The following is a 25136-nucleotide window of genomic DNA, read 5'->3' on the forward strand; positions in this document are numbered from 1 at the left end:
TAAACTGAGAAGTCTAGGAGCGTACACACTGCGGATTAACAACAGGCTCAGTGCAGGGCAGAGGGATCCTGCTGCTCCACCAGGCATGGTGGCCCCACACACATGGGTGGCGTGCGGTGCCAGCCACCTCACGGCCTGTTTTAGCACGGGGGCCACCGCAGGTGCCTCTGGCCCTGGCCTCGATGCCCACAGAGCCCCTCCGTGGGCAAGGGGCTGCCCACGAGGGGCTAAAATGTGTGTCCCCTTCCATCCTACATGGCCAAGGGGCTCCCCCCGATGCCTCCCGGTCCCCCTTGGGCTGGGGGCGCGGTGCGAGGGGCGGCCCGTCGGGGGGCTCCGGGCACCCAGCACCCCCCCAGCTCCCCTTGGGGGGGCTGTCGCCAGCTCCGACGGCCGGAGCGGCCTCCAACCGGCTTATACCCGAGGCGACCTGCCCCTAATCCTCGGCTCTTCCCCGGGGAGGGGGCGAGGAGCCCGGGGCGGCGCCTGGGGCCAGAGGGGGGGCCGGGGGAGAAAAGGGAGGAGCGGGGAAACGGGGTGGGGGGGGAAACGGGGTGGGGGGGGGGGGAGGAGGAGGAAGAGTGGCGGTGGGGACGTGCAGGGAGCCGGAGCGGCGGAGGCAGGAGGGAAGGGCTCTCCCCGGCGAGGTTTGGGCTACCTGCTGCGGGGGGGATGGAGGAGCACGGCCACCCGTACGGCGCCCGCAGCCCCGCCTGGGAGGAACTGGTAGGTACATGCATGCCTCGCAGCGCACAGGCATTTCCTACCCGCCTTCCTGCCCGCTTCCCTATTGTTCAGCAGGGCTGTCAGCCCTGTCCCCGCTTCCCCCCCGTCTTCCCTCCTGCCGGCCCGGAGCCCTGCCGGCTCTCGGGGAGCTCATCGGGGCGCCCCGAGCCTTCCCTCAACTTTACCGGGGTTAAACGGGGCGGGTTGGGGGGGGGGGGCACCGCTCAGCCGCCTCCTTAGCACGGCGAAAGCACCCCGTGAAGGGAAAGGGAGGAGGTTTCCAGAAAGAGACACTTTTAAAAATTCTCTTTTATTATCGTTATTATTAAAATTTTGCAGCCAGGCCACGGCAATCGTACAAGCGTCGTGTATCGGCCGAGCTGCGCTCGCTTACGGCGAAGCGGAGCTGGGCTGGGGTGCCCCGCGGTCACCTCGCCTCACAGGGCGCGGGTGAAGGGGGTGCCACCAAACTGGGGTCCCCAAACAGGCCGGGAGGGAGCTGGGGTGGCTTTGGGGTTTGTTTGAGCAACTCGGAGACCCTCCTCCCAGCCCGAAGGAAATCATGTCACCGGCATCCTCAGCGGGCGATAAAATCAGATTTCCCTTCTCGGTGTCGTCTGGTCCCGCCGTTGGGTTTTTCTCCATTGTGCAAACACACGCACACACTCACCAGGCAGGGAGGGCTAAAAATAGGCTTTGGGTGGCCACTCGGGAGATTCCAGGCTATCCGAGAGGTCAAGGCGAGGCTGGCTCTGGCCCTGAACTTGGGGAGATGGCGTGAAGCACGCACCCACGCCACTGCCAAGCTCCCCCTTGGATGGCTGTGCCTTTTTTTTTTGACATCTCACTGTGAGTCCAGGGCTCCTGGGTTTACTTGTAAACCCAGTTTTAAGCAGCAGCTGTGGGAGAGCCACACTTTGGCTGTCCCAGCCCGCTCGCTCTAATCCCCGGAGATACCCACAGGGAACTAAGATCACCCCTTTCCCCATTAGGATCTGTAGCCCCGTGCCCTCCCAAACACATTTTTACTGGCCTCGTTCTTGTTGTGAAGTTCAACATCCCCCTTCACCGCCCTCTGCAGTCCTCAGCCCCCGAAGCTGCTGCCGGAGATGCAGCTGTGATAGGGAAAACAGCTGTATGCGTGTTCCGGTAATATGGAGCTGACACCAAAAGGATCACGCAAAGGCGAACCCGAGATTTTTGCCTGGGGAGACGAAGACACCGTGGGAGGAAGGCGGCGAATCTGATTCCCCGCGAACGCGTTATCCTATTAAGCAGTGACATTTAAATTGGCTGCCGTCATCTGAAACTCAGATGAAACTCGGGAGGCAGATGGATTGCAGCCCCTCCGCTTGGAAATGCGGAGTCCTGGCTGAAGCATCCAAGCCCGCTTCCTTCTGTGCGCAGGGCTCAGATAAACAAGGAGCACATCTTTTATCTTTCCTATTTTTTTTCCCCCCTCAGCCTCCCCCTCCCCCCAGTAAAGGACAGGATTTGGGTCATGTTTATCATTTCATTGCTGCATTTGTTCAGAGTACACACATGAATGCAGTTTTAAGGTTAACCACTGCACTAATTTCCTTTACAAGCCTCAAATTTCAGCTAAAGCACTCAGTCCTCTACCTGGTAACCTGCTGGTAAAATACATAGTCTTTGTGGCAAAAGCCACATCGTTCTTCTTTGTATAGATGATCTGCTTTTAAGTGGGCTTTTTATTATAATGGGGACAAAGGGAGATTTAGGTGAAGGGCTGCATGATGAAGAAAAAAAAAAAAAAGTGCCCAGACCTCTCCCTAGCTCTCAAAACACAGAAAAAGAGCAACAGGAGAGGTGAAACTTTTGATTGCAGTTTATGAATCTGTGCACGGTAATTACCTATGCAAATTGTCAGAAGTCATTTGGAAGCACTGTTCCTACAGCTGTCCTGAGAAATAACTGACCGACATCAAATGGAGCCGCAGCTTCTCCTTTGAAAATGTCAGGGTTGAAATTGTCTGTGTGAAATTTCAGACATCTATAAAATCCTCTCCTTAATTCAGGGCTCACTTTTGAATAGACAACCTTCTCCTGACTTCAGTTGGAGTGGCATCATGCCCTCCATGATGTAGCTAAAGAGAAGTAACAGAAAATGTAAGTGTATCATCCTGAACTCTTCAAAGGGAGATACAGTTTTGTACTCAAAATACACATAATATATGTTACAAAGTTCTGTATCTTTCTTTCATGTTTTATATTGGACCTGAGTCTTGACTTTACCTTTCACCTTGAAATCCATAGGTGCGTCCTAACACATTTTCACAGCAGCTCTTTCTTTACTGTGCTGACCTCTGCTGTTTTACACCTTTTCACTCTGGAGCATACAAAACAGTTTTGTAACCTAGAGGTTGCTGAATGGTTTCAGCTACTCCCGAAACATAGACACTGCTGTAATACCAGCAAAGTAGTTACTCTCTTCAACAATGGTATGCATACATTTCATTATATTTTGGCTTCCCCTTTGGTAAGTAAGGAAGCCAAGTAAGAATAACATAGCTAACTTGATCTGCAGAGGGAGTGCAGACAGGCAGATCTGAAATTAATTTGCTCAGTATGGTGAGCCTGGTTAAAAACTATAGTTTTCATTAACCATCAAAATTAGGAAAGATTCAATAAAATCTTTTAAACAGGGCATTGCCAACCTGACACATATACTATTATTTGCCCAAACCCCCTCAGAACAACCTTCTGAGGTGAAGAGAAAAACATATTGCCCTTCAGTTTATAGATGCCAAAGTGACCTAGAGAAAAAGAGGTAAATATGCCTATTATGCCAGGAATCAATATTAGAGCTGGAATCATTTTTTGTTCCTGGAATCAAGTGATGCGTTAATCTGCATTAGAAACTATAATCTCCAGTGCAGCTGGAGCGTATGTGTATTTGGATTTTTTGTACATTGCATATGCTTTTTAGCGACGCATATGCTATTATCAGCACTGGAAGCTGTTCAGTTAAAACATTCTCACAGTGCATGTATTTACCCAGCACTTTGGAATTCGTTGAATATAAAGGGCAGATCATCTGCTGATATCAATTGCCGTAGCCCAAATGATGTCAGTGGAGCTGTTTTGTATCAGTTGAGAATCTCCCTTTAAATGCCAACCTTTCTCAACTCTTTTCACATGCTTTAGGCAGGACATTCAAAGAAATTATTAAGAAGCATGAAACTGAGGATGTTAAATGAAAGACATAACATGTGCAATTATTGGATGTGTTTTTAAAGGCTACATCTAGCCCTGTGTTCTTCAAGAGCCTGACTCAGAGCTTGTAGAAGTCTAGAGGATTTTACTGGTGCCATTTGTAGCACAGTACTCATAGCTATACTCCCTGAGCTGAAATCTGCTATACGTTATTTCTCATATTGCATCTGACATCAATCACTTGGGTAAGTCACTGCTGAGAGATGCAAGTGATGGAAGTCAAGTTGGCAGTCCTTATTCAGGCAAAGTCCCATGGATATCTCAGGCAGCTTCACCTGGTTAACGACTGAAACTAGACCCTGAGGATGTATTAATGCCTTTGAAAAGCAGAACTGGTCAAAACAGTGAGATCTGTAAAGCTGTCCCTGTGCACAGACAACACAGATTTGTAGAAACACCTTTCTACACTAATGTGACCGAATAACTCGAGTAATTTATCCCACATTTTCTCTGATTTGAGACACACTGAAAACACTAGCTGATGGCAGATTTTAGCACCTAGAATTTTACAAATTCCCTACATACCTTGCAGAAACCGTATGTAGAAACCAAACTGTACTTGTGGGACATTTCCTACATCTGCAGATCTGGGTTGTTACTACTCAGCTCTCCACATGAAGTGATGAGAGAACATTTCCAGTACTTCAGTTCTGAAGTTTAGCAAGATATGATGAAAGAGACTCACTTTCAAGTGAAAGGCTGGTGCCCTCCCCCTTGTAACTGAGTTTTTCCTCCAGCCAGTGGAGAGGAACACGACAATGGGGTAGCCCATGCAAGGACTTGTGACCCCCCCCTGCACAGTGCAGGAGCTAGAGTTGTTACTTAAGAACATGAACAGAAGCTGGAGAACTGTATTTATTGCCCATTTCACCTACAGATACTCATTTAACAGGTTTTAGGTATTTGAGGAAAGAATCTAAGCTGTCTATGCAGATATTGAAGGAGATCTGCAGCTCCTCCAGTGCAGTGCAGTTGATCGAGTGTGGCAGGTACTGTTATATTAAAAAATGCAAATTATGAACTTGTTTCTATTTTCCCAGTGTATTACCTACCGTATGAGAAGATAATGCATTTACATCCATTGCTAAATGGTCCAATGTTTTATAAAATTCAAGATGAGTTTTTGAATTAGCTTGCAGCGTAACAAAATGTAAAATTGGTTTGAAAACAAACCAGATTAGAGTCTTGTTCAGGAAAATAGCAATGCCATGTACCTATTATTCCAAAAGTCCATCGGAAAGCTGTTTTTAGAAGTACACTTTAACCACTCACTGTTTGCAGGATCAAGGTGTGAGTATTGAAGGAACAAGCAACAAAATTACATTTCATTCATTCATTCAAAAAAAAAAATAAAAATATATATATATATATATATTACCCAAAGATGCAAATTTAGGGTCACCAACAGGGTCAACTTTATGATCATCCCAAGTTCAAAGGTAATAATCCAAAATTACATATAATATCTCTCCTTTTCACCTTATTTTTGGAAGGTGAAATGTCTACTTGTATACAATTTTGCATGTAATTTTGCATAGGATGTTAGCCTTGTGACAGATACACAGCTGTCACATACACCATAATTTTGAATGCTGTTTTAGTATGGGAACAAATTTAACAGTGATGGAGTTGTTCATCTAAGTGCTGTTTAATTCAGTTGGATTAAATGGAGCTAGTGAGTGTTGCAGGCATCCTATTAGCACTAAGTGTTCCTCAAATCACAGTCTCAATCCTATGCAATACGTGTTAGCGTTAATTAGCAAACCTGGTCTTGTCATTGACTTGCAACATTCAATTGTCATTTACCTTCAAAAGGCTCCAATATTTCACCATTAATCAATACGGAAAATTTAATCTATTTTGAGATACAATGTCAGTGGTAAGACTCGGGCCCTATTATATTGTAGTAATAAAAGTAGGTTATACTGTCAAAACTCTTAAAATATACCTTAATAGTAGTGACCCTACACAGAGAAGTGGAGTAGGACCTCATTGGAAGTACCTGATGTAGTGACACAAAACCAAGACACAAAACCAGCAAGGCTTCATGGAAACATTTAATTTCACCTGCTATGAATAGGAGTCCCAATAAAGGAAATGGGATGTGCCAGTCTATGAAATTAAGCTCGCAGCAAAGTGTTTGCACTGTAGGATAGGTTGTATATTTCGGCTTTGTTTCTCCTCAACTGCTTCGTGTTTAGGTACTGCGGCACTTGTACTAGCGTATTAGAGATGTCAGTTCCCTTTCTAGAAATATAAATAGAATTGTGGGAATATAGAAGCCGCAAGTATTGATTGCTTTCTTATGTTTAATCCAGTCCGTGCACCCAAGATCTGTGCATCTTATTTAGCATCGCTGTGATTTAAGTGCTTATTTTGAACACTGACTACATGCAAGCCACAATAATTTCCCAGTCCCACAGTTCAGAACATGTGGTGACAAGGCTGGATCCTGCGAGCTGCCAGATCGGAGACGAACAGGGAAAAGTGACCCTTTGTGTATTCCCCCCAAAAAGGGTACTCTTAAAGCAGTAATTGTAACAAAGGAATAAGAAAATTAAAGGGTTATGAGGGAACAAGGGGAAAGCGATCCATGAGTTTGTCCAGTGCTTGAAAGATACGGGTGGTGGTCGCACACCTCCGTGCCACACAGTGGATGGGGAGTACGAGGTGTACGGACGTATATACGGCCATACACCCCATCCCAGGTTGCTGCCCGTGCTCCCTGCAGCTTGCCCCCAAATTCCAAAATAGCGTCCCCAAATTCGGAGCAGGACGGTTCCCTCTCCTCATGCCAGGAGGCAGGACGGTCACCACGGGAGGCGAGGTGCCCCCATTCCGCCCGCCGCCTTCTTGGCAGAGCGATAGCGGGGGGCTGCCCTCCTTCGGGCACACCTCGGCTCCACGCACCTGGGCAGGTGCCTCAGCCACCAGGGACACCCGCCACGAGTGTCCCAAGGGGAAAAGGAGCCCTGGGGCCACCCGGCTGTCGCCCCCGAGGGCTCGCAGCGGGGCTGAGGGCGCGGGGGGCCGGCCCGGCGGAAGATGGCGGCCGCGCTGTCGGCACCCAGCTCTTCCCCGGCTCGGTCCCCGCGGCCGCCTCCGTCCCCTCCCCTCTGCACCGCCTCCTTCCCCACCCTCCCGTCCCTCCTCCTCCTCCTCCTCCTCCTCCTCCTCCTCCCCGGGGAGGGGAGCGGCAGCGGCTGCCCTGGCTGAGCCGGGCTCGTGTGCTTCTCTCTCGGCAGGAGTCCGGGAAGATGGCCGGGGCCGAGGCGGGGATGAGCGGCGGCGGCATCCAGCAGCAGCAGCAGCCCCAGCAGCACCCGGCGGCGGTGGGAGCGGCGGTGGGGGCAGCGGACGAGTCGTCGGACAGCGAAGGGGAGCACGAGGGCCCCCAAAAACTCATCCGCAAAGTGTCCACCTCGGGGCAGATCCGCAGCAAGGTAAAAGCGGGGAGGCAGCCGCCCAGCCCCGCCGCCCCGGGGGCCACTTTGGCCGCCCCGGGGGCAGCCGCCGCATCCCGAGCGCATCCCTCTGCCCCCCGGGGCGGCGGGGGCGAGGCAGCTGCGCCTCTTCCTTCCTTCCCTCCCTCCCTCTCCCCTCCTCCCCGGCCAGCTGTTTTGGCCACATCTGTCCCCGGCTGGCAGAAAGCCCCCCGGGGCGGCGGGGCCGCGGGGCCGGAGGGGAAACCGCCTGCCAAAAGGCGGCCGGCAGCCGCCCCGCCTGCCTCCGGGGTGTGGGGGAAGCGGCGGCTGCCTCCCTCCTGCTCCTCTTCCTCGGCGGCATCCCGCCCTGCACGGCTTCTCCTGCACCCCCGGACCCGCTTTGGGAGCAGGAGGGGTCGTGCGAGGCAGGGGGAGGCAGCGCTGCCTCCGGGCTGTAGGTGCGAGGGCGCCCAGCAGCTGTCAAAGTTGCTCTGAGCAGCGGCTGGCTCGGGGTAGGGGGGGGAGCTGCTCCCCCAAGGGAATCCTCTGCTCAACTTTTGGGTGGCGGGCACATCGCTCTGCAGCCTCCCAGCCCCGTGAGGTTAACACGCACGTGTTTAGGAGTAGACAAGTTATGAGACTGAACTCGCACGGGAGGCTCCCGTAACCTCCTGCAACCCCTGGTCCACGTTCTCCGGATGCCCTGTTGGGGTTAGCTCAGGAACACGACTGTTTCTTTTCCTAAGTATCAGTGGAGCCTGTTTTTAGGGGCTGAGTGACTCCGTACAGGCCCAGACAGATCGCACTTACAGCTTGATTTCTGCAGGTCATGTGTTGTTTCCTTTACCCGTTAAAGCCAGCAAGGATCTGCCTTTGGATTCCTGCCGGTTTGGTGCCGTGCTTTCACCCTGCTTCACACGCCGCATCCCGAGTGCTGGCACCTTTCAACAAGAAACATTCGTTGTTTGATAGTTTCTTATCCCATTATGTAAGGTGGAAGGCAATTTTTTCCAGAAACCTTCTAAACACAACGTGTCATCCCCCTCTGATTGCTAAACGTTAATTTTGCAGTTGCAGATGTTAGGCCTGGCTGGAGGGTTACTATAGTAAATAATATACAACTGTTACATTGCGTTGAAAACACAGCCAGGCACCAACTTTCATCTTTAACACTGCTTCTGTGTGCCGGTCTTCAAAACGTTTTACAAGTGACAGAGCGGGATGCTTTTTCAACTGTAGTAGTGCTAAGTGTATTCAAGGGTTTGCTCTCTTAGAGGCTGGTGCTTGTGTAAAGAAAACGTGGGGATTATGAATGTTATTGAAACAGTTTTGTGAGCGTGAAGTGCCAATGAATTCTTGCCAAGTGTTATGGGTTGGTGGGATATTCTGTGACTGAGGGCTGTGAATGAGTGCCAAACTGTCATCTTCTGAAGTTTTAAGGCAACTCTGAAAGTGATGATTTTGCTTATCTTAGTTCTGTTTCTGTGAATCGGATTTGTATAGGAAAAACTGGCTACTGGCATAACTGGTTAGTACCTCTTTGTAAAATGTTGCTTTACTGGTTGCAATTTACAATAATATGTAACCAAGACTATAAATAACTTCCCATTTAATTAAAAGTGATATATCTTTGTTAAAGATGAGACCCGGGTTAAATAATTCAGTAGCACTTTATTTTATAACTCACGATGCATTATTTAAAAGTAGCTATATTTAGACAGTCAACTCCCATTTAGTTTAAGGGTGTTGCATGTTTGCTGTTGTAGTAGTTGGTGATCAGTGGTTACATGAAACCACTAGAGCAAGGAACATCAGGGAACTGCTCTTTTACCCAGCTAGTCCCTTTCATTCAAATTAGATTTGTTAAGCTTCACTTACTCTGTGAATGTGTTTGTAAGCTAAGGTTTTAATTAAATGGATGGGGTTTGTCTTACAGCTAAGAATAGACTTCTGAAAGAACCCAAAACATGTATATTACATTTATCATTGATGTTCGTGGGCCATTTAACACAGCGCTGTTTTTCTCCGGAGGTTGCTTATATACTTACTTGAAACATTTCAGCAACGTGGTATTGATTCCTTAGCGTAGAACAGTACCCAAAAGTCTCTGCTGGTAATTGTTTTTATTTTACTTAAGGAAGATGTTATTTTTAGATGTTTTGGTACAGTTGATCATTTGTGAAAGCTACCATATGGTGATTCTTTGCAGACAGAACCCTTCAGTAGTGGATTTTTTTTTAGCATCTATATAATAAGATTTAGCAAAAGCATGTAGAAGAGCAAAACCTTTTCCCTGGTGTAAAAATAGGTTTGTTGATCTCTAACACCTGTAGCGCTCAAAGTGAGTTTTGAAGCTTTGCCTTCTTCTTCCTAAGTGCAAACAATTAATTACTTGGCCAAGGAGGTGGGAAGGGAGTGAAAAACAGAATGGAAAAATGGAAAGAAAGAAAATGTAATTACACTGAAGTTCATTGCTTGCATATGATATGCTAATCGCATGCTTACTGTTCTGCTTAGAAATCTGTAGTCCAATTTTGCCACCACTTGCTCAAATTGAACACTTAGTTCCTCTGCAAATGGCTTGGTTGATTTCAGTGTAACTGTTTTTACAGTAAATCACTGCTAGAAAAGGATGGATGCTAGGCTGGCCATTTATGTAACTTGTGTTCTTGTTGTATTTTAATTTATCTCTACTTATTCCTCACATTTTTAGAGGCATGTCTTGTGTCAAAATATGGCCATGATTTATTTCCCCGATACAGAAAACCTGAGGATCAACATGTTTTAGTTTCTGCAAAACCAAGGAGGAGACAGTAAGTCGCAGCACAAGGGACTAAACTGTTCTGTGGGACAGCACCTTGCTTGCATCGAGGAGCTGTTCACTCCAGTCGCATACGTGTTTATGGAGTGATACTGTGGCAGTAGGGGAGCCAGGACCGAAATTAATTAGCACTTCTACAAGATTAAAGCCAGCATCTTTGAACCTTATCCTGGAAGCTGTTGCATCTGTGGAGCACATATGTGTTCCCTGGAGGAAGTGCAACAGAATAAACAGGTGGCAAGTGCCCTGTGAAGCTGAGCAGTTTTGAGCTGAAATCCCAAATGGAGAGTGTTGAAACAGTTCTTGATTTCATTGTGTCTACCCACAACTTCTTCCCTTCTGCGATACCTCAATGTTCAGTATGTAAGAAGTGTCTTGGTAAAAACTGCTTTTGAAATAGATGTTTTATTTTTATGATGATGCTGGAAAATTGTAGCCGATCTTGAAGCAGTGTATATGATGATGTACAAGCAGTGTTATATTGGGGATTTAAATTGTGGAAAGTTCTCCTTGCATCTGCGTTAAATATGTCTTCTTAACTTTTAAAGATGCTGGTTAAGACAGTGCTGGTGCCTTTCTTAAATGAAACAGATGATTTCATTTTTTTTTGGGCTGCAGTATGAAAACTCTGCCTGTCATCAGCTAGGTTCTAATTTCTTTAAAGTTAATTGCTGTAGTGTCAAATACACTTCTTAAAAAGAAGTTTGTTGTTTTAGTTCTTTATCGCTGGAACCTGTCGAGACAGGAAGGTTCAAATTAGAGCTGACACTTTTTTTTCCCCTCCCTGCTCATCTTGGGGGCAAGCACAAGAAAATAGATGAAGTGGTCCCTGGATGCTTGGAAGCAGAGCAGTTAGAAGAGTATGGTTATAGCTCCTGCTCCTGTCTTGAGTACTCTCTGCTACAAAGTGGGTATGAAGAATAGCACTTTCACTGCTGACCTGGCTTCCTACTGAGATGGGTCCATGTGCAGTTAATGGGAAAGCTCTGCTGGATACATGTTTTGCTCTCGAATCTGCGATTGGGTATCTGGCCTGTGTTTATTTTTGGATGAAGCAGACATTCTGGAGCAGAAAGCATGAATCAGGAAATGTAAGAAAATAGGGTGTATTTAGCGAGATAAATACACTTGCAGCATATCAGGGAGAACGCTTTCTTCACCTCCTTCACCCTAAGTGTTTTTGTTTGCTTGTTTGTTTGAAATAATGAAATTACTGTAGTGTGGGAGATTTGCTGAAGTACGGCTATCTTATAATTAGTGGAAATGATACAGTGCTATTTAGTTCAATTGCAAGACTTGCTACCAGAATTAACTTGTCTGGGGTCTTAATATATATATTTTTTTTAGATATCCTAAATCATTACAGAGTAATAAAAGTAAATTAATTAAATTCCCACTGTGTTTTTATTGGCCTTAGTGGATAACACCAGCCATTTAGGAACTGAGCCTTCAAAAAGTTTCTAAACTCTTCCATATGGTGACATTTCGCAGTGCCAAGTCCCAGTAGTCACTTCCTGTTTGTTTCTGTTATACATTTCTCGCCGATTGCTATAGTTTGTTAATTCAACTCAATGTAAAGCCCCGTGGTTGGTGTTGGTGCTAGGCTTCGCCAACGTCATTCTGTGTAATGTAATCTGCTTTATCTAGCTTTTATTATTTGGTAGGTCCTGATTTACTCAGCTAAATAGTGCTTGATTCCTTTCTGATTAAGGAAATGTGATTTTATGTACCAGAATTTCTCAAGAGAATGCCATGGTAGCAAATTTAACCCTCCTGTGGCTTCTCTGTGTGCATGAGGACTGCCTGAGTCCGCATGACTTCAAAATGCACTGTAATTTGCCATTTATTTCCCCACTGCGGTAACATAAGTAGCGTCACTAAAACTTTATCATCGTGTTTACACAGCGTGGGGCAGAACTAAGGTGACCCAGTGCGCAGCAATCACCCTCGCCCTCTTGGCACCTGGCGGCGTCTGCTGAAACGATTTAAGGGTGCTGCAGGGTGTCTGTCGTCGGCATTATATTTCCCAGGATTTTCGTCCTGCAGGTGAATTACTTGTCCATATACATCCTTGGTAAAGTGTTCCACCAGCTGTTTGTCACAACTGTCGCAAAATCTCTGGCAGATTTGATTCCCTGGAGTTCTTTAACCTCATTTCCAAGTGAGATATTTGGAATCAGGCACCAGTGCATGCCACTGATACACGCAGACACACGTACTAAAGCACAGAGTAATAAATGTAAGTTTTTGTATCCATATGTGTATTATTCAGTTCTAGAGAACGCCTGGAAGAATTAAAATAGTTTTCAGCTTGAAATGGTGTGCAATATGTGTTGCTTCCTGTACTTGATGCATCTCTACGTAAGGTTTCAAAAAAAGGGTCGATTAATGGAAAGTTTCAGCCAAAACCATGGGAGTTTGAGGAAGTTAAAAATGACTGAACATGCTCTGTTGAAGGGAGTAGGGTTAGCCTGGAAAGAGTTACACTATTTAAAGCATAGTGGTCATTACCACTCCAAATTCTGACACATGTTTGTATAAAACTGAAATGAAATCTGCTAAGGCATTTTAGTGATGCGTGTATTGGCAAAGCTTAAATTGCTAGCGAAGTATCAGAAAGGGGGAGCTTGAAACATTTTTCAGTGGATATTTGCAAGAGGGTCTTCAAAGAAAATGTTGCCTTTTTTATTTCTAGAATCATTAAAGGATTAATGCTATTTTGTATTGAAAAATAACACAAATCATACTTTTTTTTCTTTTTTTTTTTTTCCTTTTTTTTTTTCTCTCAGCCAGCTGGTGAGCTGTGAATGTGAAAAAAAAAAAAGACAAGATAATCACACTCTCATCTTTAACATAAGAGATTTGGATTGTTTTGTGTTTTGTTCTGAGGAGTTGGGGAATGCTTTTCTCTCAAGATGACCAGGTGAAAGACATTGAGCTTATTCTGCAATTTCGAGAGTTTTTCTGCTTTTAAGAAGCACAAGAAGAGAGTAAGTCAAGAATAAATGACAACTGGGAATCCTTTTCTTGATTCTTATCTTGTGAACTTCACGTGCACAGCCCTGAAGACATGTAACAGTCATGCCAGAGATCAAGAAAGGACTTTTCTATAGCTGGATCTTTATCCATGTAAGGCTATATAGATAATTTGTGGACATTTTAAGTCGTTTCCAGAAGTTACATCAGAATCCATGATACAGGACTGCTGTGTGACTGCTGGATGGCTAGCTGGGCTATCCAGCTTAGTTTGGATATGGGTAACAGAACACACAGAATTACAGTGATTTTGTAATTGAAGTAGTGATCAAAAGAATAGTCTGTCTGGCTATCACAAAGCCTTTATCTGAAAGGAAGTATTGAATCCTCTTGACTAGCTGAAGACGATAAAAGGCAGCTTAGACCAGTGTTCTTGCTCTGGAGCCACAAAAGCCTAAGATTTTTTTTTTTTTTTTTTTTTTTTTCCCCTCAATAGTGTTACTTTCATTTTCTTTGAACTCTGACCAACTGTGCTTCTTTAAGGGCTCTACAGAGCAGCATATGCAGTCTGGAGGCTTCAAAATCTAAGTACAGCAAGAAGGTTATTTTAAGTGTCGTGTATTTGTATGTGGTTTCATTGAAGCTTCGAATACGGAGTGTTGGGTAGAAAAGAATGTTTCTGTATTAATTTCCATGTTTTGGTGGTTTTTTTTTTTGCTCTTCTGCTAGTGCTGATTAATACATGGCTCAGTGTCTTGTGAAGGTGGTTCAGTAGCTCACCTAGACGGATGCTACTAGTGGAGGAGCCACAAGAGCTGTATTTTTTCTAGTTGGCCATTATTTTTTTGAGGTTCTTCTATTTTTTCACATAATGTTCTTTACTGTTATTTCTAACACAGGTGGATATGATATTATAAAGTTAATGACAGCATGGCTAGCTTTTTTTCCCCCCATTTTTATGCTCTGATACCTGGACCTTGTCTTTAATGAAAAAAATAACTCATCCTTTCATCTTTGTTTGCTTCGTTGCCCTTACTGTTTTATACTTTCTCATTCTATCTACCAAATGTAAGTTTCATTCTCCCAAATCTTTCTTTTTTAAAAAAAAAAGGATCAGGCTACTTAAATACCAGTGCAGTAGCAATAGCTCTATTATACTAAGTTCAAGCCACAACACTCATTTTGCTAGCAATGGCAAAAAGCCTAGCTTGGGGGCATCCATAACTTACATCCTCCACATCATAATAATGAAAAAATCATTCTTTCTGAATGTAAACATTGCATTTATCACAACAAACAAGCTCAACGCTGACCCCAAATAAATATTATTTCATTGATATGCTAAAAATAAGAACACAGCATTAGATGGTATTTAAAAAGAAATCAGAGATTTATTCTAGTAAAACAGTTAAGCACATACTGAAATACTTCAGTCGTCCTGTACACTTTTATATGATTAATTACTTCTTAAAATTAAGCCGGCGCTTAAGTGCTTGCTGGATGTGGGCCATCAAAATTTTGTACGCAAAGTCAGAGCGTGGTTGACTTATAAAACTTTTACCGTGTAGGAATTACCCTGATGTATTGCACAAGTATGAAGAAATAGCAAATAATTTTTTTTTTCAGCTATTTTTTTTTTCTCCTTGTTTGACTAATGTTCCCGTTTGGAAATATTTCACCGCTTAGATCCTGAAAGCACGATAACCGAGCTATGCCCCTTGGGAGGGTTCAGATTATTGTAATGAAATCGGCAAGACTTTCTACTTGATGCGAATTTATTTGTTTATTAGATGGGCGGCGTGAGATTTACGATGCTCTGAACTGTTCATCTCCTTGCCTTTAAACGTTTGGGTTTTGTAAATGGTGTGAGAGAGGGCTGCATTATTGTCACTTAGCAACCCTCATAGGTTTTTGAAGCCTCCCGTGCATCCACAGGGTGGGAAAGAAGAGGGACCCCTCTGTGGGGAGACACCGGGAGGGCTCCTGGCCAGCCAGTGCCAGGGTCTTTCGAGGTCTCTTTGTGCTGAAGGAAGCTGGCCGTGCCCTCGGTGTCGTTTTGCACTTCTGGCATCGTTTCGTGCTGCGAAGATCCGCCGAGGTCTTTCGTGCCTGTGGAGATTTAAGTGGATCTAAAGGGCCGTCATGCTGCTCTGGTCAGTTACATCCCGTTGTGTGGTTGCTTAAATTTAGCAACTCAGTTTGGCTGTCTTCAGTTTGACAGCTGGTAGTCCTGAGAGCTGCTGTAAATGCTCAGGAGCAAGAGGGAGGTCAGCGTCTTCCCAGCTCTTGGTGGGAAGGGTGGCTTGTGCTGGTGGAAGCAGCCAAGGACATCAGCGTGGCTCACCAGCGGTCCCGGCTGCCCGTCAGGCAGACCTCTTCCCTCCCAGTCCCCGCTTTGCGTTGATCGTGAGGACGGGCACATACTTGTGTGTTTGTTTTAATGCTCCCATAGAGACATCTCGCTGCTTGCTCGGTCTCCTCTTTCCTTCCTGCTGCTGTCACTGTTTCTCCAGGAACTAACTACAGCCGAGGAAGGGTGGCTTCCCTTCAGCCCGTGCCTCGACTTCTCCCGTTCATCCCCATGAAGACAGGAGCTTCCAAAACCTCAAAAGTTTGCTGGGCATGGAGTCTCACAGAGGCTGCAGATATATGAGGTTGCTCCTCTGGATCATTTCACTCCACGCTGCCTGCTTCAGGGGTACTAATCCATCTTGGGAGCACAGTTCACTGGGGAGCTATTGACTTGATAACTAGTGCACCCTTTTTGCTGATTTTTCAGCTGCTATTGCCATTTTTGTGGGGAGCTTCATGAGTTACTGTATTGACAAACATTGACTGGCCTCTGTCTCAGCCTCCTGTTCGAGGCAAAGTGAAAAAAAGAGAGTGAAAAGGGTAAAAGGGGTTGTGGTGAGTCAAGGATCCCATCACTGAAATAATGTGGTGTAGTTCTTGGTGTGTACACTAATTCCTCTTCCTTCTGAGAGGGTGCAAGCCTGTGGTGGGGAGGTAGGAAAAGTGAGTTACTTGGGCTTGAGATGAAGAGCAAATGTTTCTGATTAAACCAGAGCTTTTAAGGAAATAAAAAAAATATATTTTTATCATTTACACAGCTTCTCATTAAAGGCAAAATGAACAGGAATGCCCTTCAGAGCTTAGAAGCCCGAAGTCCTATCTGATGTTGTTAAACTTGATTTTCTTTCCCTTGAGTGAGTTAACCTGTCTGAGCAAACTTTGCATGTAATCTGGACATTTGCATTATATGGGGGGAGGAAACAGAATTTAAGAGAGCTTTCTTGTGTAGCTCAGTTGACTGCAACTTGAGGGTGATTTTTTGTTGTGTATCATTTGCTTTGTGTTTGTTTTTTGTTAGAATGAATGAAGTATGAATGAATCCTTGGCTAATGCACATATTTCTGTGCAGCTTCTTGCCTGCTTCTGGACAAGAAGGGACTTTCACCTGTACTGAATCCACTGCTTAGCTTCTTGTAGAGAGAACAGTTTGAACAATGTGCCTCAAAACTCAGCAAGGTAAAACTCAGACAAGGTAAAATTTACACCTGGGACACTTAACTGCTTAGGCCAGTAGTCTCCAACCTTCCCTGATCCCCACTGGCAAATAAGGTTTCAAAAGCTCAAAAGCAGTTAAACAAATTAGGGCCGGTGCTTCCATCCTGTCTACTAGATAGCAAGCTTCCTCCCTTGCCCCACTTGCTAATTTTATAAAATACATGAAAGAGAATCACTCAGGGCTTCAGAGGGCTGTCAGGTTTCTGCCTGTGTCCCTGATGCTGCATTGAAAGCCTGTGTTCTGCTGCTTCCTCAGCATTTCAAAGGAGAAGGAGATATTAATAAGTACAGAACTTCTGATGGGCTCTTGTCAAAAGGAAGCTATTAAATGTGCTGGCAATGTCAAGCTGCACGTAAAAAAACAACCATTGGTACTTTTGCATATTATCTCACGTTACCTGGTGCTACCAGGTAAATGCAACTGCAGTGAATAGCTGTGGTTTTTGAAAGAATACCTAATCTTTATTTCAGTTTCTTTAACCTTTGCATAGTCCTGATTATGCGTACACTTCAGGAGATCTTAATTCTTGCAGAAAGAGGCAAGTAATTCTGTGCATGTGTGTACGACCACATACCAATGTTGATTTATTTCATTTTTTCCTTTTTGCTTACACCATTTAGGGAAAAAGCAACTCAGTTTTTCACTTGGTTGGTGCCTCCACCGTCAAGGAGGAGATAAAAGGAGTTAACATCATAGGTTCTGCTCTTTCCCCACCCTTCCTCAGCAGTTTTACAAAGGGCTGCTATTTCAAATTACCCTTTGAGCCCGTGATAAACCTGTGTCCCTGGGAGGCTGTCTCACAGCAAGGAGTTGGAAATGACCAGGAAATTTTCTGTTTTTCTATATGAGTAATGAAAAGGATGATTATACCTTTTCTTTGAAATATAGACTAAGGTTATTTATAGCTAATCCACACTTTAAATTACTGTGTGTAGGTGTGAGAGGTTATAGAGAGGGGCTTTTTGTAGGGAAAAAATATTTATGGGGTTGATACAGAATCATAATAATTATTTGGGCTGGAAAGGACTTCTGGACTCCCAACCCCATGCTTAAAGGAGAGACATTTTCAAAACAACGTTAGGTTGCTCAGAGCCATTCTTTGCAAATAATGTCTTACAGATCACTAAAATGTGGTTCCTGGTATGTTTCAAATGCAGTATTCTCTGTCTCCCTTAAACACAAGTGTCAAAGATAACCCGTATCTGCTAAGTAAGGTTTGTCAGTATTTAAAGGCTTGTTTGAATACCTCCAGAAGCAAAAAATAAAACTACTTCTTTTCAAAGCTACAACTTTAAGAAAGGTCATCGAAGGTAAAAGTAGCTTTGCCTCCCTTCCATACCTTCTAACATGGAATAGGTGCGAAACAGTAGGTTTGCTGTCTATTCAGCAGAGGGCAAGTGCACACTTTTTGTACCTAATTAGGAGTATTTTAAATAACTTTCTGTTTGCATTACAAGTGATGCGAATGCAGATCAATGGCATGAAGCCATGTCAAGTTCTAAAACCTTTCTCATTTGTCTAAACCTCCCTGGAAAGTTTTCTGTCTACAATAGTACTGTTGGATTTGCCCTAAGACTGTATGCTGTTTTAGTTAAAATTTTAAGACTAGAATTTAAGAGACAATCAGAGGAGCTGAGAACTGAACTCCCTTTTGGCAAGAGGAAATTACAAAATCTTAAGTTATCTCCATATTTTCTGTCTTTCCTTTTTTTTTTTTTTTTCTTGTTCTCTTTTCTTTTTTTGTCGTTCTGTATGACCTAGGGTTTGACCAAGATGCAGAAAAATGCCATGGAGAGTGTCTGGGTAGTGCTGCACCGTCTTCACAGTTCCTCCCACATAGCTGGGTCTCATCAGCAGAGGTGATCCTGCACCTCGTGCAAGTGCTAAGGGGTGACTCAGATGTCATGAGTGTGGTACAGAATAGCACCCATCTAAATGCAGCAAAGAAATAACTGGCACAGGAACTTGTTGAAAGTAGGCTTCTTGGCCTTTCATGTCCGGGATACACTTTTAGTGTTTTCCCTCTGTAAAATACTTTGTCATCAATGTGATTATAATACTTTTCAAGCTATGCAGTTTATTTGAAAGGCCGCCTGTCTTCTCTTTGAGTCCAAACTTGATCTTCCCTCTTACTTGACCTTGAACCACTTAAACTTTGTGGGTCTTGAGTTGTTGCTAATACCACTAATCGGTTTTACTACAGCATATGGCTATGGAGCAATACTGATCCCAGCTCTTCTTCCTCAGGTGCTAAGCAATACTAAACTTGTGATTCATTTTGTGCACAGAGTTTCATAGTGTTAAAAAAAAAAAAAAAAAAAAACAACAACAACCAAACAAACAAACAAACAAAAAAAAGCTTTTCTGTGTTTTTCTTTCATTGGAGAGGTATATCATGTAATTTATAGAAAAATAGATCTGTAAGACAAAACAAGTATGTAATATCCACAGGAAAAAATAGTTATAGGTCATGCTGAATTTTGCTTGAAACATTTGATCAGTGATTAAAACCTAATCATATGTGCAAGTGTGTAGTCCTGCTGTGTTAGAAACACTTGTAATAGAACTTTATAGCATGGTGTATCAACTTATTATTCATCTGATAGGTATAAAGAAGGAAAAATGTTCTGGTACTTCTAGCATTTCTAACATTTAATGGTTGCTTTTGTTTTAATTGCAAAAATGCCTTATTTTTAGGTGGAAAGGTTGAAAATCTCTAGCAGTATCTTGTTAAGTAGTATAATAGGCTGAATTGTTCTTTCCTTTACAGCCTCCTAAATTTGACTGAATCTATGCTTAATTTTTACCCTAGGGAATGGAGCTTACCGTGAGAATTTCAATACATGCTATGTGAGAATTGCTTATTCTCTTCCATATTTCAGCACTGTGTATAGCTTGGCTATTCCCATCTTTATGGATGTTCCTTTCAGGTTTAAAATTTGGGAGAAGCAGTGCCAGGCGTGAAGCTTGAAGTTCAGGCAGTTCCCTGACAAAGTTCAGAGTAGTGCCTATTATAGAAGCACTGTTTATATTGTTCCAGTTAAGAACATCATAGCATGTCTATTACAACTATCTCCTTTTATATGTCGGCTATAAAACCTAATTCTAAACTGAAACAAGAATGTAGTCTTGATGTTTTATTGCTTGGAGTTAATATACAGTGAAAGCCCATTTGAGAGTATTCAAGAGTAAATGCTGCTCCTCATTACAGTCTCTCTTGGCAACCTGGGCTGGGTTCATTGCACACAGGCAAGCAGCTGTCTGAGCACTGGTGGGAGGTTTTTGTCTTCTTTGTTATTTTCACAAGTTGCATAGAGAAGAGTACAATTTGAAATGTCAGCATCCCGGGATTTCGACAGTGGGGATGGACATGCTTAGTGTTCCTAAAAGCTTCCGTGGAAGAGTGAAGAATGGAGAGGGCAGCCAGCACATTTCGTCAGTGCAACTTAAATGTAACGTAATGTGTGGGACAGCTTCCTTCTGAAGCAAGATCAAAGTGTGGGTAGAGGATTGTGTGCAAACAGCAAAATAACTTGGGAAGAGCTTTTTAGACCTGGAACTACATGTCACAGTAAATGCTTAACTTGACTGTTTCCTTCAGTGACTCAAAAGGTTTCTTTTTTTTTTTTTTTTTTTTCCCACCTGGACTTGGGCATAAATTTGCCAATGAATCAATTTATTTGTTTATTTTAATCAGCTTTTAGGGCATCTTCACTCTCATCATGGCCAACAGAAGCTTAAGTGAAAGCTCAGTGGAGGAGGGTGTGGGCAGTGCATCAGCAAGGAGGGTGTAGTACTTGATCTACTCAAACCCGATGTAAAGATAAACGGAGTAACACTGGAGTAGGAGTGAATGTGCATGATTTAGTGCTTTGTGCTCTATGCTCAGTACCCACCTTACCTTCTGTGCTCATAGTAAGCAGATCACACTGAGGACATTTATAGCAAACAAGAAACAGGGTTTAAGTGCCTCTAGGTTGTGCTCGCTGATGCATGCAAGCCCCTAAAAGTACTGTAGGGCAGCTTGGTCAGTAAGATGATCTGTGGGTCTTACATCTGTAGCACCGTGTCAGCTATTGCCTGTCCTAATGGCTTTGTAACAGCTTTTCTCCCAGAAGCTAGTGTACGTGACTGGTTGATGCTTATGGGACAAGCTTAATTCTGTGGGTGGATCTTAAAAGGGAAGATGTTGCCTGGAGGGCAGCATTCAGCCTATGAAAGTGCTCATTATTTTTCCACAATCTGTAGCTCCTGAGGCGCTCTATTCTTTGTTTGCCTTACTTCTCCTCAGGTGGGTCCCTATCCATGAATTTGTGATGTCGTTTCGCTTAAGACTGTGTTTTTAATTGCTGTTATCAGAGCCCAAGTAGTAAAACATGACTGCCTGTCTTCTTAGAAACCCAGCTAACCCATTCCCTCTTTCAGGAGTGCAATGTTGATTTTCTCAGCCTTTTGTGTCTTCAGAGGATGAGAACCAATTTTAATTTGAGGATAGTTTTTTCCCTGATTGTCTGCTAGACAAATGTGGAAGGTGGTGGTGTAGGCTAGTGGGATCAAAGGGCTGGGATGTGGGTGCAGGTACTGGAAGCCCTTCTGTAATTATGAAGTTTTCATTTTTCAAGCCTTGTGTGTTCAGAAACTTATTTCCCTGCTGTAATTATCTGTGTGGCTGATGACTGTACTTATGACATGACATTATATTTAAAGCTTATCTGCCGAACTAGAAAGGCTGGATTCTGCTCCCCTCCCTCCATGAGTGAATGAGTGAATTTCTGAGGACAAAGTTACAACTCCTAAGCTGAGACAGATACCACAGGATTTGTTGAACACTTGTTCAAAAAGCCTTTTAACTTTTTCTTTAGTTGAACCATGTACCACTTATCTGTGATTATGTGAGGCCTGTTGATTGCCCTCATGGAAAGGGGGAATTGCCACGAATGAGCTGTTACACAAAACTCATTTTTTATTCTTGTGTTTTTTTCTTTCCTAAAACAACTGGATGAGTTCAAAGGATTTATGTGTATCAGTGGACACTGGGGCAGGGTATTGGGCCATGGTGATCAGATATGGGAGACCAACGGTCACCAGCTACACTCTTGGCTGAGGTACAAGCAATTACTTGTTGTGAAAGCAGCCGTGTAGGAATCTGTGCTAAAGCAGGATCCACGCACTGCCTATCCACATGTCAAACACAGGAGACCCCTTGAATGGTGGTAGAACAATCAAAGCTTTGGAGTGTAATTGTATGTTCTGAGCTTTATTTTTTTTATAGTATATACTTTAGAGCTACTTTTCCAGGAAAAAAATGTGCTTCTTCATGTTATTATTATTATATTTTTTTTCAGCTTTATTTTCAGCTGGTATATTGTGGACCCACCTACCTGGAAGAGACAGTGGTGCTGTACAGAGGCGCCCTAGCTAGCCCCAAGTGAACTTGCTTGCCTTCTGGATCCAACGTAGCTGTGTTGTGCTTTGTTCCCAAAGGAGCTAATTAGCTGGGGTGTTACATCATGCTACAGCGGTTATCTTGCTTCCAGTTCCAATGTACTTCATGTAGCGATAGCTCACATATCTCTGCAAAACACTGCATTGTATTGTTCAGGCCTGTCCCAAAATACGAGGAGAGATTTATAGCAGGGTACTCAATCCTACTTCCTTATTTCTTCACTCTTTGTACAGTGGTGAATGAGCTCCTCAGACTGGGAAGATTTCTTCCATGCTGCTGAAGGGAGCAATTCTTTTCTCTTTTGTCTTCGCGTGGCTCACCACTACACGCACCTTTCCCCATCCAGAACAACCCTCGCTGCTTCACCTACTCAAGGTAACAATAGCCGTAGGAGCAGCCTGCCTTGGTTCTCTTTATTTAGAAGCATGATATTTGAAGGATTGTGTGAGGAGGGAGAGGGAGTTGTATGAATCCCCTGTCTGAGGAGAGGAGAATCCAAAATCTCGCCTGTTCTCTATAGGGATGTCATTTGATTTTTCTTCATCTGAATGGTGCAACTCCAGGAGCATCTTGGTAACTTACTTCACTTCAGGTGAACAACCTAAGTCAGTGGATGTCGAAAATGGTACAAGTAAGAACTGTCTTGAACCCCTTAGGTTTTTGTTGTCAGCAAAGAGTTACGTAAAGCTGAAGCAGAAAGAGATTGGAACTGCCCTAGTCCAAATAAAAATGCCTACGCTATGAGATGGTCTAATCAAGATCAGAGCTTCCCTGTTAAAAAATTTTCCGATGTGTGTTTGTTGCTTTCTTTATTTGTTTTTGTTGTGTGTGTGTGTTTTTGTTTTTTTTTTTTTTAATCGCCCATTGACCTAAGAAATATAGTTATTGTAGTTAACAATACTGTTATAACACACACTGACAAAATCCAGATAACTCAAAGTTGGGCTGACACTTGATCCTTTACTCATACTATTGTTCCATAATATTTTTTCCTCCATGACATCATGAGCTATGAAAGTGCCAACATTTTTTTTTCAAGCTGCCTAGCCTTTTCTTCCTTCATGGCATAACCTTTATGTTTAAAAATAACTCCTTTTCCTTTGTATTTAGTGCATATTTTGAGAGGAAACTGCTTGCCACGTGAGAATGTTTAACATCTGTGGTGGTTTTACCACTATATATTCAAAGCAGTTGGCACATGCATTTATCTGCAGGGGTACAATGACATTTTTCTCAGCAGCTGTATCCATGACAACAACTGGGAATGTCCATGCCTCCTCTTTAGTTTTCAGAAGAATATGAGTTCTTACCTTCCTAATGAAATGCCTGCAAGAAAAAGCTGTGCAATTTTAATCAGGCTGGATTCCCTTCAGCCATTAAATAATGGCCTCTCCCAAACGCTTTAGTATCAGGAAGTATCAAAAGAACAAAACTAAAATGCGTGTATCCACATGCACTGGGAGAAGAGTGAGCCTCTGTTTCACCTGCTACAACCCAGCATGAATTGTGATGGTAAAAATGAAGGTACTTTGGGAAGTTCACTTTATTTTCAGCGTGTACAAAGTGTGTAATTTAAACACTTAAGCCCAGAGCTGTAAGGAATAGCGTTATGAAATTCATTTCTGTTACACAACAGAACTGTTTTCCATGTGTGCAGGACAATGGAAGTTACTCCTGGGTAGTGGGCAGTCCGTCTTCAGTCTCAGTGAATGGTACAGTAAGTGGCACAGAAGTAGTAGATCAGGCAGCTCTTTAAGAGCACTCATCATCCAGCAAACCCAAAGTGACTTATTTACATGCCTAAATGGGTGTTGTTAATGCCGACTGTTCTTGAAAATCTGATGGTGGTTAAAGTGGTCTCTTATTATGAACAGTGCTGAAGTAGGAGAATAAAACAAAGGGCACGGGCAACTTTGTTTTCTCTTAAACAGAAATCTGAATTCAAGGATGAGGCTAATCAACCTGCTAATATATAGGTTGCCAAAACCCAACAGTTTCGTGGGAGCTGAGGTTTTGATTTATGTGAAGATGAAGGTATGAGGCTTGCTGCTTTGGGAGGCTTAACATCCATGTTAACGCCTCTTCTGCATGCTTTCTACTCTGTTCTCGAGTAGTTTCTGGACCCCTAAGAAGATCCAGACATACCTCATTCTAGGTTTTCAAGTTGTTCATTGCTTTAGAAAACAAGAAACACTGACCATGACAGATGGTAGAAGTATTTAAATTGATTTATTCATAGTTAACTGTACAAATGTTGTATAGTTTTTATTCAGGAGAATGTGAGTGTGGGAAGTGGGGTAAAAAACAGCTTTCTTACTATTTTCTGCCTCCTGCTGTCTGGAAAGGAGAAGGGAGGAGGGAGGGGTACTTCGCACCTTCAGCTTTTGGGAATTTGCAGAACAGGGGAGTCACAGAAGTGGTGGAAGGAGATAAATGCGAAGGGTTTTTAGAAGCCCAGAGCACACTCGGTTGAGGAAAACACTGAGAACTGCTGGGCGCTGGTCTACAAAGACGAGTTCAAAGATGGGACTCGGCTTCTGAGGCCATGGGTAATAAGGGAGAGGTTTGCGGGCAGTTCTTAAATGTTTCACTTGGCAGTTCTGAATCGTCTCTCCTGATAGTATAGTGATATAGTTCATTAATTATATGTTACAATGTCATATTAGTTCCAGGGTTTGGAGTTGTTTGTTGTCTTTTGCTAAGCCTACCTCAAGGGAAGGAGGGCGGAGGCTGGCTGGCTGGCTGATGGTTCTTCTGCCACACCACCCAACCTCAATTTATAACTGTAAAGGCTTGGATGAGAAGCCTCACCATTTCCAGGCAAAAGGAAGCAGATGTAACAAACTCGGGAGTTCCTAAGGGCCACTTGGAGCTGCTTCTAGAGAGAAATGTGTTCTCCAAAAGAGAATAACATATCTGGAGAGGCTGTTACAAAGT

The 25136-nt window shown here is 43.8% G+C and overlaps 1 protein-coding gene across 3 annotated transcripts in view; it reads left to right on the plus strand.

Moving 5' to 3' along the window:
• Window positions 1-566: 566 nt before the first annotated feature.
• DGKH (diacylglycerol kinase eta) overlaps window positions 567-25136 on the plus strand; it is a 173250-nt gene continuing 148680 nt past the window's right edge. For 2 of the 3 annotated variants that reach the window (XM_027472310.3, XM_072032522.1), the window contains exons 1-2: window positions 567-726; window positions 7209-7406. In XM_027472310.3, the coding sequence (XP_027328111.3) occupies window positions 673-726; window positions 7209-7406 (252 nt within the window). In that variant the 5' untranslated portion in view covers window positions 567-672. The remainder of the gene's footprint in view (window positions 727-7208; window positions 7407-25136) is intronic. The other variant, XM_072032523.1, reaches the window with a different exon arrangement.

Source organism: Anas platyrhynchos, chromosome 1, assembly GCF_047663525.1.
Source record: "Anas platyrhynchos isolate ZD024472 breed Pekin duck chromosome 1, IASCAAS_PekinDuck_T2T, whole genome shotgun sequence".
NCBI classification, from domain to species: domain Eukaryota; kingdom Metazoa; phylum Chordata; class Aves; order Anseriformes; family Anatidae; genus Anas; species Anas platyrhynchos.